This window comes from Zootoca vivipara, chromosome 2 (genome assembly GCF_963506605.1).
Source record: "Zootoca vivipara chromosome 2, rZooViv1.1, whole genome shotgun sequence".
In the NCBI taxonomy this organism is placed as follows: Eukaryota; Metazoa; Chordata; class Lepidosauria; order Squamata; family Lacertidae; genus Zootoca; species Zootoca vivipara.
This window is the reverse complement of record NC_083277.1, coordinates 18,828,552-18,846,348: the sequence shown is the minus strand read 5'-3', so window position 1 is coordinate 18,846,348 and position 17,797 is coordinate 18,828,552. Positions and strand designations below refer to the sequence as shown.

Below are 17,797 nucleotides of genomic sequence, written 5' to 3'. Positions count from 1 at the left end.
ATTCATCTATATACACATACTTGATGGGCAAGCTTGTAACTTTGGCTGGTTGCTACCCCTAACAAAAAAAAAAGTTCAACAGCACCTCTTTTTCTAACAAAAAAAAGAGGCCTGGTTCCATCACAATTTAAGCATAAAATATAGAGGAGGAAATGAGCAAGTAAATGGACCACATTCTGAACCAGGACTTCCTGCTCATGTTGAATGGACCACTGCAAAGTGTAATCTAAGGTGGTTATATGATGTGTGCCTATATTAATAGGGGGCCTTCACCATTAAAATAAAAACATGCTTCTTGTAACATAAGGTTTCCCATGGTTACAGGTAAGTAGCCGTGTTGGTCTGAGTCGAAGCAAAATAAAAAAATTCCTTCAGTAGCACCTTAAAGACCAACTAAGTTTTTATTTTGGTATGAGCTTTCGTGTATGCACACTTCTTCAGATACACTGGAAACGGAAGTGTCAGGCCCTTATATATATATATATAGAGGGTGGTGGGGGTGGGTGGGGATGGGTGATGGGCTGATGGGAGTGGTAAACCTGTGGATGGCTGTTAACCCATGGTGTTGGTGTTGGACTTACACATATTTAACATTACAGTGGACAGCATGACAAGTCCGCTCTCTCACGAGGCCTTATTGGAGCAGAAACACTCCTCTCAAACCAGCAGCATCGCTAGCCTTCTGGCTGCCCAGGGCGGCAAACCAGAAGGCACCCCGCGCGGGATCCGGGTGCTGGAGCACCGCCGCTGGCAACCTGCTCCGTAGCGCGACGTGTGCTTCTTCCTACTCGGGCGGAGCGGCAAGGGGCGTCAGCGGCCACCACTGACGCTGCTCTCTGGCCCACCCCTTGCCTCCGCCCCACCAGGAAGAAGCGAGGGGCGAGGACAGAAACATCGGGGCCTCCACAATGGCGGTTGCGCCGCCGCCACAGTATTGAGGGGGTGCCATGCTGCCCCCCACAGAGCAGAGCCCGGGGCGCCCTGCCCCCCTATTGCGACGCCCCTGCCTCAAACTCAGTCATCTTACATGTGGACTCGGATGTTGCACTTCCACAAATAAATGCAACAGCAGCTACTTTGGAGCATTAGCCACACAGGTCCATTTATCTGTGCTTTATTTGAAACTGTAAAACCTGATCTCAAAGAAAGAGGGTGGGTGGACCTGCTAGTTCATAGAATCATTTGTAACCAGGGACCTCTGGTGGCAAAAGAAAGTGAAACAGCCACTCAACTTACCGTAGTTCACTTGCCTTCAGTTCTGACGTAGGAAATGACATAGAATCATAGAATTGCAGAGTTGGCACAGCCCAACAAGACAATGACAAAAATCTACTGACAGCATACAAATCAGTATGGCTAACCTGATCCAAAATACCCACCCACCCCACTCACACAGGAAAACAAAGACCATCGCAGCCAACCACAAATTAACAATCCACACCCTAGACCAACCCAATCTCTCTCACCCCCAAAAGAACACAAGCGAATAAAAGAGAACCTGCACAAGCAACGCTGACATCAAACCCTACATATAAGTAAAATAGAAACATCACCACCCGATCCCCCCCTTTCCACCCCCCCTATCCACCTCAGTCCCCCTCTTTCTTCCCAGTGTCTCAACAAATGTAACTGATTTGCAAAAATGATACATGTAAAAATAAGAGAGACACACTGCACACACCCTTGTAAATCAAGAAATCTTTAATAAAAATACTTTATAAAAAAATTGCAGAGTTGGAAGGGACCCTGAGGAATCTCAACTAAAGTTCGGGTCCTAGTCTCCAGAGCAGCAGAAAACAAGCTTGCTCCATCGTCCACGTGACAGCCCTTTAGAGATCTGAAGATGGCTATTGTATCTCCTCTCAGTCTCCTCTTTCCCAAGCTACCGTAAACATACGCAGCTCCTTCAACCGTCCGTCACAAGGCTTGGTTTCCAGACCCTTGATGTTCTTTCTTGCCCTCCTCTGGGCACACTCCAGCTTGTCGACATCCTTCTTAAATTATGGAGCGGAGCCCAGAATTGGAGGGCTCAGTATTCCAGGGCTGCTCTGACCAAGGCAGAATAGAGAGGTACTATCACTTTCCTCCATCTGGACACTAGGCTTCTGTTGATGCAGCCTAGACTAGCGATAGCTTTTTGTGGTTGGTGGTAAGTGGGTGAACAGGGCCGGATTTAAGTTTGATGAGGCCCTCAGCTACTGAAGGTAATGGGGTCCTTTATATGGCCAGCTGTCCTTTGTCAACAACAAATGGTCACTGTTTTTTTTTTTGTTGAACATATGCTATATGATAACTTATGGACCGAATAGGTATCTAAAGCCATTTGCACATAACAAAATAACCAGTCCATGCAGAATGTAGGCACCCTATACAGTATAGCCTATAGAAATGAGCAAACCAGTGATATTTTAGGGAGCAGGCTAGCAGGTGGGGCCGATTACTTACATCATAGGAGCCTACACAACACAAAACACTGTTGCTGTATGTAGGTTTTATTTTATTTGTTTTTCATCTTATATTCTGGAAATGTACATCCAGTTTTTTATCCTAACATTTTTTTGGGGGGACCCTCCCTAAGCTATAGCTTGTTTAGCTAATACAGGTGAAACTCAGAAAATTACCTAGAGTATCGTCGAAAGGTGCCTTTCTTTCAGTAACACAACTTAAAAGGTGAAACTAATATATGAGAGATAGATGCATGACATGCAAAGCAAGATATGTCAAGCCTTTATTTGTTGTAATTGTAATTATTTGTCATTAGGCGGGTCAATTATAGATGGAATGTAATTAACAAGATGTAATAGTGATGTTTATTTTTGCATTATTGTAACTAATTGTAATTACTGTGGAATTTCCAAAAGAAAGCATTTGTAAAAATAAAAATAAAAAAATAATAAGTTGCATTACCGAAATGAATGCACTTTTCGACGATATTCTAATTTTCCGAGTTCCACCTGTACATATGAATATGCCCTTCCGAGGAAAACCTCGTACAGCGCGGCTGCAGCGATGGCGCCTTCGCCCTCCAGGCAGGATGCTACCCATCCCTGACTGCGGTGCTTGCTTGCTTTTTTTAACAGTCCGCCCCTCGCTTCCCTCTCCCTCCGCCATCCCGGGTGCCTCCTGCCGGTGGCAGCCCCACCTTTCCCAGCTTCGGCTCCGGCCAGCCTCTTCCTGTTTCCCTCGCCAAAGGATGGGACGTCGGCGCCGCGACCCGGGAGGCGAGGGGGACCCGGGCATCGTGGTGGCTCTGCTCGCTGCCTTCCTCCTAACCCGCTCCTCGTTGGTCTGCTTCCCTCCTTCTCTGCTTTTCCTCGACGTGGAGCGCCGCGGAAGCAGCTGGCAGGCGGAGCCCAGTCGCTCTTTTGCCCGGAGCGCTTTCGTGTGCCGTCCGAGCAGCAGCCATGGCCGCCGCAGCCGGGATCCTGGCCGGGACCGTCAGAGTGGGTTGATCTCCCGGGGGAGTTTGGAGGAAAGACAGCGATGGGGAGCAAGAGATTTATGGGCATGCAGCCAGGACTGAAGGGAGGGCCGGGAGGAGCCAGGAAAGAACCCAAAAGAACGCCACCCCAAGTTCTGGAGCAGGGTTTCCCAAACCTATGTTTCCAGCTGGTTTTGGACTACATTTCCCATCATCCCTGGACCAGAGGTCCTGCTAGCTAGGGGTGATGGGAGTTGTTGTGGTCCAAAAACAGCTGGAGAGCCCAGTTTGGGAAACCCTGTTCTAGAGGCAGGGGGTCCCTTCTGATGTTGCTGAACTGCAACTCCCATCATCCCTTGCCATTGGCTGTGCTGGCTGGGGCTGATGGGAACTGGGGTCCAACAACGTCTGGAGTGCCAGTGGTTCCCCATTCTCCTTGTGTAAGCTGGGCAAGCTGCTATCAAACTGAGCTGACGGTTTCACTCTGGGTGCAGCAGCTCTTCCCTGTAATCCAGGGTTTCTCAAACTTTTTGAACTTCTTCCCAGCTTTTAACCTCGGTCTGTTATGTTATTGCTTATTTGTACGTAGCAGCCTTGCCAAATGGCCTCCAAGCAGGGCTGCAAAAATATCAGAATGAGAAAGAGACACAATAATAAAACGAAGCCACACAAGAATACAATTGGATGGAAATATATGGCAAGAACATCCTCCCCCCCCCAAAAAAAAATTGCAGCCTTCTCTGTGTTGCTCTACTGACTGGGAAGGAAGCTGCGATGTTCACCAGCCAGATGGGCGGGGTATAAATAATAAATTATTATTATTATTATTATTATTCACCCGGCTCCCTTTTCACTGAGCGTGGGTGGAACCATTAGCTCAGGCATCCCCAAACTTTGGCCCTCCAGATGTTTTGGACTACAATTCCCATCTTCCCCGGCCACTGGTCCTGTTAGCTAGGGATCATGGGAATTGTAGGCCAAATCATCTGGAGGGCCGCAGTTTGGGGGTGCCTGCATTAGCTAAATCCCACTGGGACGTGTGAGTGTGGCCTCAGTGGATGTGAATGAGTTGCATGTGGGAGCCGGTGTGAGAGTGGAGCCAGAAGCTGCAGCGAGAAAATGCGCCAGTAACAGTAATGCTTCTGATCTCTCCTTCAGGTGGAACTGCAAGAGCGCCTGGCTTCTCTAATGCAGCAGAGGGAAGTGGCGAAAGCAGATGAGAAGAAAATCAAGGAGCTGCTGGCAAGTCTCCAGAGCCACCTGCCTCCCCTCCCCCCCCAGCCTCCTCTTCTTAGAATATTTATTTATATTTATTTTATTTGTCCAATTTGTATACCACCCTTCTTTTTTGGGGGGGAAATTATTTTTATTTGATTTTACAAATTCATTCACATTCAAAATCACAAATAATAAAAATTACACAAGATTATTCCGAATCTCATGACTTGCCCCCCTTCCCTCCATGGGTTCTTTAGTTAACTTTTTCAACTGCGTACTATGAATCCTCATAGTTTTCAGTCCTCCGTTGTATCCAAAGTCTATGCAACATTACAATAGTTATTTAAGTGTTTACAGTGGTCTGTCTAATACAGGTGAAACTCGGAAAATTAGAATATCGTCGAAAAGTGCACTTATTTTAGTAATGCAGCTTATTCTTTTTTATTTTTCTTTTAATTTTTACAAATGCTTTCTTTTGGAAATTCCACAGTAATAAAACAAATAGTTACAATAATACAAAAATAAACATCGCTATTACATTTCATTAATTACATTCCATTTAAAATTGACCCGCCGAAGGACAAATAATTACAATGACAACAAATAAAGGCTTGACATTTCTTGCTTTGCATGTCATGCATCTATCTCATATATTGGTTTCATCTTTTAAATTGTGTTACTGACATAAATGCACTTTTTGACGATATTCTAATTTTCCGAGTTTCACCTGTATAGTATAAATTTCTCCAATTCTTTGTTGAAGTTTTGATCCTCCCTGGTTTCTGATTTCCCCAGTCATTTTTGCCATCTCTGCATAATCCAATAGTTTAGTCTGACAGTTCTCTCTGTTCGTCTTTCCAACTTGTCGTCTTCCCAGCCTTGAGCAAGCAGCATTCTTGCAGCTCAATTTGTATACCGCCCTTCATCCAAAGTTCTCAGGGTGGTTCACATCATCATCATCATCATCATCATCATTGATATATAAAATAAAAGGTGCCTTTTCTCCCCATTTTTAAACTTCCAATTGTAAGCTTCTTGTGGCAGAGACTTCTTTCATTCCCTTCAGGGCACTATACCCTTGAGAGCTCCCCTGCCAACTGCAGAAGTGGTTGCACTACGACCCTCCCCCAGCAGCCCCAGACCACCACAGCTCTCCTTTGCTGCCCCCCCCCCGAAGCTGGTTTTCACTGGAGAGGGTGGGGCTTGTGGGATTTCCTCATGGGTTGGGCCTGGGTTGGTTGGCCAATCCAAACATTACCTGGGAGGAGCCTGGGCAAAGCTTGCAGATCCCATTCATCCTAGGCATGGAAAGAGCCTGCTGCATAAGACCTAAGGCAGGCATCCCCAAACTTCGGCCCTCCATATGTTTTGGACTACAGTTCCCATCTTCCCCGACCACTGGTCCTGTTAGCTAGGGATCATGGGAGTTGTAGGCCAAAACATCTGGAGGGCTGCAGTTTGGGGATGCCTGACCTAAGGCCCATCTAGTCCAGCATTGTGTTTTCACAGTGGCCTGAAGCAGGACCCAATTGCAGCAGCCCTCTCCCTACTTGTGATTCCAGCTCCTGGTTCTCAGGGACATGCTACTACTTCCAGTGCTGAAGATCATTTGTAGCTATCATGGCTAGTGACCACTGGTAGGTTCATCCTCCAGGAATTTGCCTATCCCCCCCCTTAAAACTCACTTAAGTTGATGGCCGTCACGACACCTGGTTGCAAATCCCGTCGTTTAATTGATGTGCTGTGTGGCAAAGTCCTTTTGTTTGCCCTGAATCTTCCAACATTCAGCTTCGTTGGCTTTCCCAGAGTTCTAGTAGGAGAGGAAGAGAGACACAAACACATCTTCCTATCCAAATTCTCTGCACTGCACATAATTTTCTGCCCCCACTGATTGACCTTTTCTCTCTTCGAGTTCTAGCATTAGGAGAGAAGAGGGGAAACCTTTTCTCAATCCCTTTTCTCTATGCCATCCGTAACTTTATGAGCTTCCATCACGCCTTGCTTTTTCTCCAAACTAAAAAGTCCCAAACTTTGACAGCCATTCTGCATAGGAGAGTCACTCTATCCCCCTTGATCATTTGGGTGGCTCTTTTCTGAACCTCTTCCACCTCTACAATATCCTTTGTGAGGTGAGGCAACCAGAACTGGACACAGCATTCCAACTGAGGGGGCAAAATAGATCTGCATCATGATACGGAAAAGATTTAGTTTCAGTTCTTTTCCTAATGACCCCCTACTGTGGAATTCACCTTTTCCACAGCTGCTGGATGCTGGGTTGTCCTCAAAGTGCCTTTCTTTGGATTGTAGAAACGGATCGAAGCAGAGAAGCAGAAAATCATCCAGGAATGGAAACAGCTCTGGGAGTTTCTTAAAGAGCAAGAGCAGCTTCTGCTGAGTTGGCTGGAGATGCTGGGCTGGAAGATTGCACAGAAAAGGGAGGAGAGCCTCTCCAAGCTCTGCCTGGAGATTACCCTGCTTGAGGATTTGCTCGGCAGAAAGGGAGCGGAGAAAGAGGAGCCAAATCGTCTCTGGCAGGTGAGGCTGGGCTGTTGAACCTTGGCAAGAGTCTCTCTTGATTCTGCTCTGCCTGGGGAAAGTGTGAGTGGGGTGGTTCTCCCAAATTTGAGTGTTTAAGGCCATGACAGCTTAGGCCTGAAATATCCGAAAGGCCTTTCCTACCTGCCCTCTTGGATGCTAAGATCAACAGAATACTCTTAGAGCTTCCACCATACCAGAAAAAAACAGAGCATCCCGTTTTCTCACCGAGAACATGGCGGCCATTTTGGGTTCCGTGATCTTGTGTGGTTTCATGCCGAGATCTTGCCCAGAAAAAAGCACTCCCCCCCCAAAAAAAACGTGTTGTGGGGTGCTGTGCTAGCATGGCCCCGAAAACACACATACGGTATTTCGAGTTCCATGAGTCGTGACTCACGCAAGAGCATAGGCGGGAAGACATTTTTTCCCTGGTTTTGGGACTCAAAATGTCAGAGGGTATACTTCCACCACCCTTTGAGGTTCAGGTGGATGGTGGCTCAGGAGAGGGCCTTTTTAGTGGTGGCCCCTAAACTGTGAAACCTCATCCACACAGAGGTGTGTCTGGCACCTTCGTTATATAGCTTTCATCATACACTGAAGACACAGCTCTTTACCCTGGCCTCCTATGCCTGGGATGAGGCATTTTAGGAGCCATCCTATTCTGTCTGTACATTTTAATTTTAACTGCATTTAATACTGCGTTTTTATGTATATCATCTGTCCTGGGACCATATGGTAAGAAATCTGATGATGCTGATTCTCAATAATGATGATAATGAGAGCTTAAAGGCCAAAAGAAGGGTGATCGTGGGCTGAGGGAAGAGGGAAAGGGTGGAGGTCCCATTTGGGCATGACCCTCGGATGCTAGAATCACACAGCTCCCCATCTGCACCATACATTTATAGCAGCACAATACCACTTTGAACACTTATTGCTTCCCTCAAAGAATCTTGGGAACTGTGTTTTCTTAAGGGTGCCAAGAGTTGTCGGGCGACCCCTATTCCCCTCCCAGCACTACAGTTCCCAGAGCTTCCTGGGAAGAGGGATGGACTGAGAACTGTAGTTCTGTGAGGGGACCGACAACTATTAACAAGACAGGATTCTTTGTGGGAATCCAGGACTGCTTAAAGTGATGTGTTCCTGCTTTAAATTGATAATGCGGATGGATGCAGGGGGGGTCACAAGGCCAAAGAGGCCATAAGAGCCCCACAGCCTGCCACTGACACCCCACTTTTTAAAAAATAATAATGATTTTTATTGATTTTATAAACAAAAGAGATAAACAAAAGATCAACAACAACTTGAAAAGCAGTAGAACACATTAAAGAACAATAACATAACAATAAATAGAAAGAAAACAAACATCTAAATACAAATCCAGATTTCTTTAACATTGTATATAGGGACCCCCTTGAGTTCCCTCCATCTGATCTTCATTTCATTTTTATCTTTTAGCAATTTCTAATGCATTTCTATATACATATCTTAAAATTTCAAATCTATCCTTTCTGTATACTTCACTTAGATTTTAAATCCTCAGCTTCTATACAATTCTAAATCTATTCTTGGTATACAATTTTTGCATGTTTTTTCAAATAGATTTTAAAGTCTTTCCACTCTTCTTCTGTCGCTTCTTCTCCCCGGTCGCGGATTCTTCCGGTCATCTCAGCCAGTTCCATGTACTCCATCATCTTCATTTGCCAATCGTCCACTGTTGGTAATTCATGGGATTTCCAGTTCTTAGCTAGCAGAACTCTTGCCGCCGTTGTGGCATACATAAAAAAATTAACATTTTTCTTAGGAATCTCTCTCCCGACTATACCCAATAGAAAAGATTCTGGTTTCTTGGTAAATGTGTTTTTCAACACTCTCTTTAGTTCATTATAAATTTTCCCCCAGAAATCTTTCACTAATGGGCAAGTCCACCACATATGGTAAAAGGAACCTTCCTCTTTCTTACATTTCCAACATTTATTATCTTTGTTATGATAAATCTTAGCCAATTTTACTGGTGTAAGGTACCATCTGTACATCATTTTCATTATATTCTCTCTCCAAAGACTACACACAGTAAACTTTAAATTCTGTTTCCATAATTTTTCCCAATCTTCCATCATAATATTATGTCCCACATCCTTTGCCCACAACATCATAACATTCTTTGTTTGTTCATCTTTCGTATGCCACTCCAGCAACAATTTATACATTCTTTTGTCTTCCCCACTAGGGCTTCAGAAGCACAGGGAACAGGTGAGTCTCTTTCTCTTTGTGGCTTGGCCGAGATAGATCCTGCGACGAAAACTACGGCTGCAGGGTAGTCTGGGGAGCGGGATTATGCCTCGCCTTCTCTTCCTCTTCTTCCTTCTTCCCCCAGTATGGAAGATGGCGCATCACCAAAAGCGGAACTCGACTTGGAGGAGCTCGGACAGAGAGTCAACTGTTTCTCTGAGAAAAAGGACACCCTGCAGGAAGTGATGCTGCGGTTCAAAGGTGGTCCAAGGTCCCTTCCCCGCCCTGCTTCCCTCAGTTTTCTGGCGTTGAAGAGGTTATGTAACAAAATTCTTTTAGGTTCGGGTCAATTTCATTATTGGATATATGGGGGAATAGATCCATCAAAGGACGTGGAAAGTAAGTAACAAGCAGTGCCATAGAAACCAATTTTGTCATGTTCTAGTTTGATGCTGGAACCTTCTGGCCCAAGATGGGTACTTCTCTTTTTTAAAAAAAATAATTATTTTTATTGGTTTTATATATACATCAACATCACACGAACAACAGATATTAAAAGAAAATAACAATAAAAAAGAGAAAGACAAAAAACAAAAAATAGAAAATACAAAAAAACATGAAGATAAAAATACATTAAAACAAATATCCAAATACTCCTTTTAACTTTCTTCTACCTTTCCAACCATTGTTTCTTGAACTTCCCCAGATCCCTCCTAACTGATTTCCTTTTCAAATCCTCTTTAGCAGTTTCTTACTCATTACTTCAAATATTAATCACAACTATAACTATTACTTCCCCTTTACCTCAATCCATTAAATTTAGTTCATTTATCTATTTTCCTCGCATCTTCTTTCCTCCCTAATGCCTTAACAGCGAAATATTCCCATAGATATTCAGTCTTTTATATTCCAAAATATTTCCCTAGATATACTTTAAACTTCTTCCAATCTTCCTCCACCGTCTCCTATGCTTGGTCCCGGAGTCTTCCTGTCAGTTCCGCGAGTTCCATAAAGTCCATCATCTTCATTTGCCATTCTTCTATAGTAGGCAGTTCATTTTTCTTCCAATATTTCACAATTAGAATCCTTGCTACCGTAGTAGCATACATAAAAAAATTAACATCATTTCTTGGGATTTCATCCCCAATTATACCAAGTAAAAAGGCTTCTGGTTTTTTCAAAAATGTATTTTTCAATACTTTCTTCAGTTCATTATAAATCATTTCCCAGAAGCCTTTTACCTTAGGGCATGTCCACCACATGTGATAGAAGGATGGGTACTTCTCTATGGTTCTGTAGCCTCCCTCCCAGTGCTGTCCGACTGGCAATGTGCTGAGGGAGGTGTTTGGCTTTTCAGGCTCAGGGGAAGGTGTCCATGAGGTCCAGGCTCTGGCCCTGGTGGTCTGGGTCGACTTCGACAGGTGCATAGGACCTCCCACCTATTGGTCACCCGGTGGCAAAAGTTGGCTCACAGCAGTGCAGGGAGATAAAGGTCTGACTCGCTGGGCCAAAAACGTTCCTAACCCCTGCTGTAGTTGCCCCCTGCACCAAGCAAGGGGTTGGGCTAGATGAGCTCCAGATTACGAGCTCCAGATGCTATTACGAGGAAATTTTGCGTTGTCTCCATAACCCAGAAGGAGGCTGGTGAGCTGCTGCTGAGTGATATCGGCTTCCTAAAGCTACCCAGTCAGTTCACTGGCGAGCTGCACCCGTTCTCTGCACTCTCGCAGCCTCAGTTTTCCCACCTGTAAATTGGGAATAAGGTGGCCTATTTCACAAGAGGCTTTTGTGAGAGGTCAGGCAGTTACATACCCAAATATTTTGGGCCGGGTGGACTGCCGATACATCCCTGTGAATTCTTGGGAGTATAAAATATTCTCTTCCTTGTTTTGTTTCTCCCTACCCAGAGACTTTACGGATGAAGCTGGAGGGTGACACAGGTACGTCTCGGAGTGCGTGCTGGAGAGAGACACTAAAACAAGACTGGTCAAAAGGAGGAGCAATAGACACACCTGGGCCTCCAAGACAAGTCCATCAGCCACATATTGTGGCTGCCCCAGAGCCTGACCATCACTGCCACCTGGTTTTTTCAGCACAGGGCAGGTAGCAGGAAATGATGGTTTATTGAGCACATGATGCAGCCACCTTGCCAAGGAGGTCAGTGCCTGGGATGGGAGATCGCTAAGGAGTCCCATGTACACTGCCTTAAGTCGCATGATTAAAGTGGAGGGGAAAGCCATTGTGTTGATGTACCAAACTAACTAAAGATGGAATTTTCCTGATGTCCCCCATGTTGTGCTTTCCATCTTGACAGGCTTCAGAATAATATCCACCTTTCAGTCCAGAGCAACGCCTCCTCGCGGCAATCAGCCAGTGGAGATTCTCAGAGGAGGTTTACGTGCAGCCGAAGGAACTCAGGTATGTAGGTGCGGAGATCTCCAGGACACAAAATGGCCATGTTTCTGGAAGGAAGCCAAAGAACCGATCCTGCTTCTCAGCTGTCACCGTATAGCCACATTCTCCCTTTAGTGTAAAGAGGGGCTAGAACCTTAGAATCATAGAATTCCACTGCCGAACAACTCTTAGTGTCAGGAAGTTCTTCCTAATGTTTAGGTGGAATCTTCTTTCTTGTAGTTTGAATCCATTGCTCCGTGTCCGCTTCTCTGGAGCAGCAGAAAACAATCTTTCTCCCTCCTCCATATGACATCCTTTCATATATTTGAACATGGCTATCATATCACCCCTTAACCTTCTCTTCTCCAGGCTAAACATACCCAGCTCCCTAAGCCGTTCCTCATAAGGCATCGTTTCCAGGCCTTTGACCATTTTGGTTGCCCTCCTCTGGACACGTTCCAGCTTGTCAGTATATTTCTTGAACTATGGTGCCGAGAACTGGACACAGTACTCCAGGTGAGGTCTGACCAGAGCAGAATACAGTGGTACTATTACCTCCCTTGATCTAGATGCTATACTCCTATTGATGCAGCCCAGAATTGCATTGGCTTTTTTAGCTGCTGCATCACACTGCTGACTCATGTCAAGTTTGTGGTCTACCAAGACTCCTAGATCCTTTCCACATGTACTGCTCTCAAGCCAGGTGTCACCCATCCTTTATTTGTGCCTTTCATTTTTTTGCCCAAGTGTAGCACCTTACATTTCTCCTTGTTAAAATTCATCTTGTTTGCTTTGGCCCAGTTGTCTAATCTGTTAAGGTCATTTTGAAGTGTGATCCTGTCCTCTGGGGAATTAGCCACCCCTCCCAATTTGGTGTCGTCTGCAAACTTGCTCAGGATGCCCTCAAGCCCATCATCCAAGTCATTGAAATCAAGTCTTACCTTGATTGTAAGAACGTTAAGAAGAGCCTGATGGATCTGGCCAATGGCCCATCAAGCCCGGTATCCACTAGCTCTCCTGGTGGTGAACCAGAAGCCTCAAAGACGGTCCTAAGTTCAGCTGCCCCTGCCCCACTGGTAATTCTTGGCAAGAGGATTGTTTTCAATTAGGCAATAAAAACACAAGCTGCTGGATTATCCATGTGCACAAACAGCATGTGGCACAGGTTCAAATTAAAGACTGCTAGCGCATGCTCGAGATCTAGAGCGGGGAAGCTGCTGAACTACAACTCCCACTGTCCTTGACCATTGGCCAGGCTAGCTGAGGCTGATGGGAACTGGAGTTCGTCAACATCCGAAGGGCCACGGGTTCCCCATCCTTGGCCAATGAGCTCTGCATCTGATAGTAGATTTGAATCTGGGTCTCTTCCGTCTTCGTTCCAAAACTCCAGCCGCAGCAACATGTTGAAGCCCGCATAGTGCCCTGATGTATGTAGGAAAGGAAATAAAAAACGTAGGAACTCCAAGATATCCATTGGTGTACCAGTTACTAGATTCCAAATTGCACATCTGATGGATAAGAAAATGCCGGGTGCACAGCCCACGAAGCTCCTGCTTTTACTGACAGTAAGAGCTGTTCGGCAGTGGAATTTGCTGCCAAGGAGTGTGGTGGTCTCCTTCTTTGGAGGTCTTTAAGCAGAGGCTTGGCAGGCATATGTCAAGAATGCTTTGATGGTGTTTCCTGCTTAGCAGAGGGGTGGACTGGATGGCCCTTGTGGTCTCTTCCAACTCTATGATTCTATGACTGTATCTTTCAGAAAGCATGAAACCCTTTTTTTCCCAGGGTCTTCTGGTCTTGGATCAGGTACCTGAACACCATAGCATCGAACGGTGGACTTCCAAGGAACCCAGGAAGGGACCGTTGATCAGAGGCCTAGAGGAACACAAGGAAGGTGAACTGGACTTATATATTTTGTTCCACTCCGGAAATTACCATTTGCTTGTGTCCAGCAGCTGCAGTAGCTCAGTCTGCTCCTGGCCCTGCCATCTCTCCAAAAAAGGGCATTTGCATAGGTTCAAAATTGCTCAGTACCTTGCCTTTCTGAATTAAGTTGTTTTAATCTGTTGTCAACACTGATTTTTGATTGTTGGAACCTGCCGAAACTGTTGCTCTTCCTATGCTGCGAGCTGCAAAATCAGATCCAGCCATATCAGTCTTCAACAATGTGTTACCCTCTAGAAGTTCTGGACTACGAGTCCATGGGTGAAGACTCCATGTTAGGGGGGCAGAACCTCAGTTAGTTAAGTATTTTTATTTATTTACTAGGTTGGGGGGGGTAGCTGCCCCCTTCCCGCACCCCTTTGACTACGCACATCAGTATTGGCTGGGACTGATGGGAGTTGTAGTTCAAAACCCTCAGAGCACCGGGTTGGGGAGCTTTACCACAGGCATCCCCAAACTTTGGCCCTCTAGGTGTTTTGGACTACAATTCCCATCTTCCTCAACCACTGGTCCTGTTAGCTAGGGATCATGGGAGTTGTAGGCCAAAACATCTGGAGGGCCACAGTTTGGGGATGCCTGCTTTTACCATGTTTCCTACAGCTAGGAGACTGCTGGTCCCTCCCCCCCAATCCAAGAAGCTTACTCCCTCAATTCCTGGTGGAACGCTCTGTCCCAGGAGACTAGGGCCCTGCGGGATTTGTCATCCTTTTGTGGGGCCTGCAAGACAGAGCTGTTCCGTTTGGCCTTCGGACTGACACAGCCTGACCCCACGGTTACCCTCCCCTAAGGTTTTATTTCATAATGGTTTTATCTTATTTGTAGATTTTTAATTTTTCAAATTGAATTTTAACATTGTATTAATCTGCGTTTTAACTGAATTGTTTCTTTTATACGGTACTTGTGTTGATATTATTTGTTGTTAGCCGCCCTAAGCCCGGTCTTGACTGGGAAGGGTATAAATAAAAAATATTATTATTATTATTATTATTATTATTATTATTATTATATTTCCATGCCACTTTTCATACAAATGAACACCAAAACGTCTTACAAACAATAAATAACACGATATAGCACAATGAAACATCACAATGAAACATCATCAAGATGACCCTTGGGGTCCCTTCCAACTACGATTCTATGATCATAAATACAGCAAAAATCATATAGAATAATTAACAAACCATTACAGCCTATAAAACACTGTTAACAAACCAACAACTGAAAGATAAGCTAAACATCACAACTAAAGCAAAAGTCATATTACAGTGATACCTTGGTTCTCGAACTTAATCCTTTCTGGTAGTTGTTCAACTCCCAAAACCATTTGAAAACCAAGGCGCAGCTTCCGATTGGCTGCAGGAGCTTCCTGCACTCGGATCGGAAGCCATGGCAGCTGTGTCGGATGTTCGGCTTCCAAAAAACGTTTGCAAACCAGAACACTTACTTCTGGGTTTGCAGCAATCGGGAGCCAATTTGTTTGACAACTAAGCCGTTTGGGAACCAAGGTACAGTACCACTGTATATGGTTAACGCAGTGGTTCCCAACAGGTGGTCCGCGGACCCCCAGGGGTCTGCGAGCTATGCGAGAGGGGTCCGCAAGATGCTATTAGAATAAAAAATATATTAAATATATTTCGTATGTTAACAGATTTTTTGTTTTGGCCGCTTCCTGCATGAGCAGAGTCTAGTGCAAAACTAGAATTAGATGAGGCAGTAGTTCTGCTGTATGCCGTTAGGTGGCACTTTACAAACACTACTGTTTTGCAAAGAGGCAGCGCGCGCATTCTACTAACACTCACCTCCCCAAGATGCTTTGCGCGCGTCATCTTCATTTGTGCGCTACTGCGCAGGTACCCTGTCTTCTCCATTCCCCTCCCTCCTCCCTGGACTCTTATAAAAAGACTCTTAATTTGGCTCTCACTTTTTAATTTTAGGATTAGGAATTAATGGGGGTCCTTGTCACAATAGCGGCTCGATGAGGGGTCCTCGAGAAAATTTTGTTGGGAACCCCTGGGTTAACGAATCATTACAGCATTTATAACCTATAAAACACCATTAACAAAATAGCAGCCCAAAAATAAACTAGGCACTGTTTAGGTCATACATGGGTGTCTCTACACCAGTCACCCCCAAACTGCGGCCCTCCAGATGTTTTGGCCTACAACTCCCATGATCCCTAGCTAACGGGACCAGTGGTCGGGGAAGATGGGAATTGTAGTCCAAAACATCTGGAGGGCCAAAGATTGGGGATGCCTGCTCTAGACTCACAATCTTTCACTCTGTTCAGTTTGAGGACCTACCCAAGAAATCGAAAGTGAAACCTAGAAACTTTTGTAACGTTTGCTTTTTGTCCCAGTAGGGAACGGAATGCAAAGCGAGGACGAGATCAAGGTCTTTCAGCAGGAGGAGCAGACACAAAGGGAGCAGAACGTGACTGCTCCAGGCGAATGCCACAGGGTCGTTCTGAAGAATGTCAAAAGCGAAGAGCCAATCGGAACTGAGTGCAGGTTTGGGAATAACCTGCCGGGATTCCAAGGCCATCCAAGCCACCAGGAAACCGGAGGACTCCAAGCCCTGCTGGAGAAGAAGCCCCACGAGTGCCCGGCCTGCGAGAAAAGCTTTCGCCGCTTTTCCACTCTTGTTACCCACCAGCGCATCCACACCGGGGAGAGGCCTTACGAGTGCCGCCAGTGCGGGAAGAGCTTCAGCCAGAGCTCCAACCTTTTCCGGCACCAGAAAATCCACACGGGCGAGAGGCTGCACAGCTGCCCCGAGTGCGGGAAGCGCTTCTGCTTCGCCTCGGACGTTGCCAAACACCAGAAAGTCCACCGGGCGGGGAGATCCCTGACGTGCCCCGTGTGCGGGAAAGGTTTCAGAGGCTGCACGGCCCTCGCCCGTCACCAGCGTACTCACTCGAGCGCCAGGCCCTATGAGTGCCCCGACTGCGGCAAAGGGTTCCGGTTTAATTGCTTCCTCCTGGCTCACCGGAGGACGCACACCGGGGAGAAGCCGCACAGGTGTGCCTCGTGCGGGAAAAGCTTCAGCTCGCACTCGGCCCTCTTTGCTCACCGCCGAGTCCATACGGATGAGAAGCCCTTTAAGTGTCCGGATTGCGGGAAGGGCTTTGGCCAGAATTCAACCCTCAAGACGCACCGGAGAGTTCATACAAACGAGAAGCCCTACCGGTGCTCAGACTGCGGGAAAGGCTTCAGCCAGCACTCCACCCTTCTGAAACACCGGATAATCCACACCGGGCATAAGCCTTACCCGTGTGCCGAATGTGGCAAGAGCTTCAATCGCAGCTCCGCCCTTTTGGCCCACAAAAGGATCCATACAGGGGAGAAGCCGTTTGAATGCCCTGACTGTGGGAAAAGCTTCACTCAAAACGGCCATCTGATTCGACACTGGACGGTCCACACCAAAGATGCAGGAGCCCACTAAGCTAAGGCTGTGCAGAGACCAGAAATGAACCCAGTTCAATAATAATAATAATAATAATAATAATAATAATAATAATAATAATAATAATAATAATAATAATACTTGTATTATTTGTACCCCAGCCATCTGATTGTGTTGCCCCAGCCGCTCTGGGCGGCTTCCAACATGTATAAAAGCATAATAAAACATCAAACATTGAAAACTTCCCTTCACAGGGCTGCCTTCAGAGGATTCCACAGGGTGGGTGCCACCACCGAGAAGGCCCTCTGCCTGTACATGCACTTATATGGTAGCCTGAATGGTTAGAGTGTGGCACTGATAACACCAAGGTTGGAGGTTTGATCCCCGTATGGGACAGCTGCATATTTCTGCATTGCAGAGGGTTGGAATAGAGGGCCCCTTCCAGCTCTATGATTCTATGACTCCTGTTCTTGGACACAGGTGGAGCTGTGGGTTAAACCACAGAGCCTAGGGCTTGCTGATCAGAGGGTCAGCGGTTCGAATCCCTGCGACGGGGTGAGCTCCCGTTGCTCGGTCCCAGCTCCTGCCAACCTAGCAGTTCGAAAGCATGTCAAAGTGCAAGTAGATAAATAGGGACCACTCTGGCGGGAAGGT

At 46.1% G+C, this 17,797-nt stretch overlaps 1 protein-coding gene across 2 annotated transcripts; it reads left to right on the top strand.

Annotated features, from left to right (window-relative positions):
• The first annotated feature begins 3,226 nt into the window (after positions 1-3,226).
• LOC118080904 (zinc finger protein 436-like) lies at positions 3,227-17,395 on the top strand. Of its 2 annotated transcripts, none has more exons than XM_060271237.1 (9): positions 3,227-3,443; positions 4,580-4,663; positions 6,947-7,174; positions 9,402-9,424; positions 9,549-9,664; positions 11,311-11,343; positions 11,718-11,821; positions 13,580-13,688; positions 16,101-17,395. In XM_060271237.1, the coding sequence occupies exons 1-9, from the start codon at positions 3,405-3,407 to the stop codon at positions 17,180-17,182; spliced, it is 1,818 nt and encodes a 605-aa protein (XP_060127220.1). In that variant the 5' UTR covers positions 3,227-3,404; the 3' UTR covers positions 17,183-17,395. The 2 variants fall into 2 exon arrangements, with proteins under 2 accessions (XP_060127220.1, XP_060127219.1); XM_060271236.1 differs by having other exon boundaries at positions 16,098-17,395.
• The last annotated feature ends 402 nt before the right edge of the window (positions 17,396-17,797 follow it).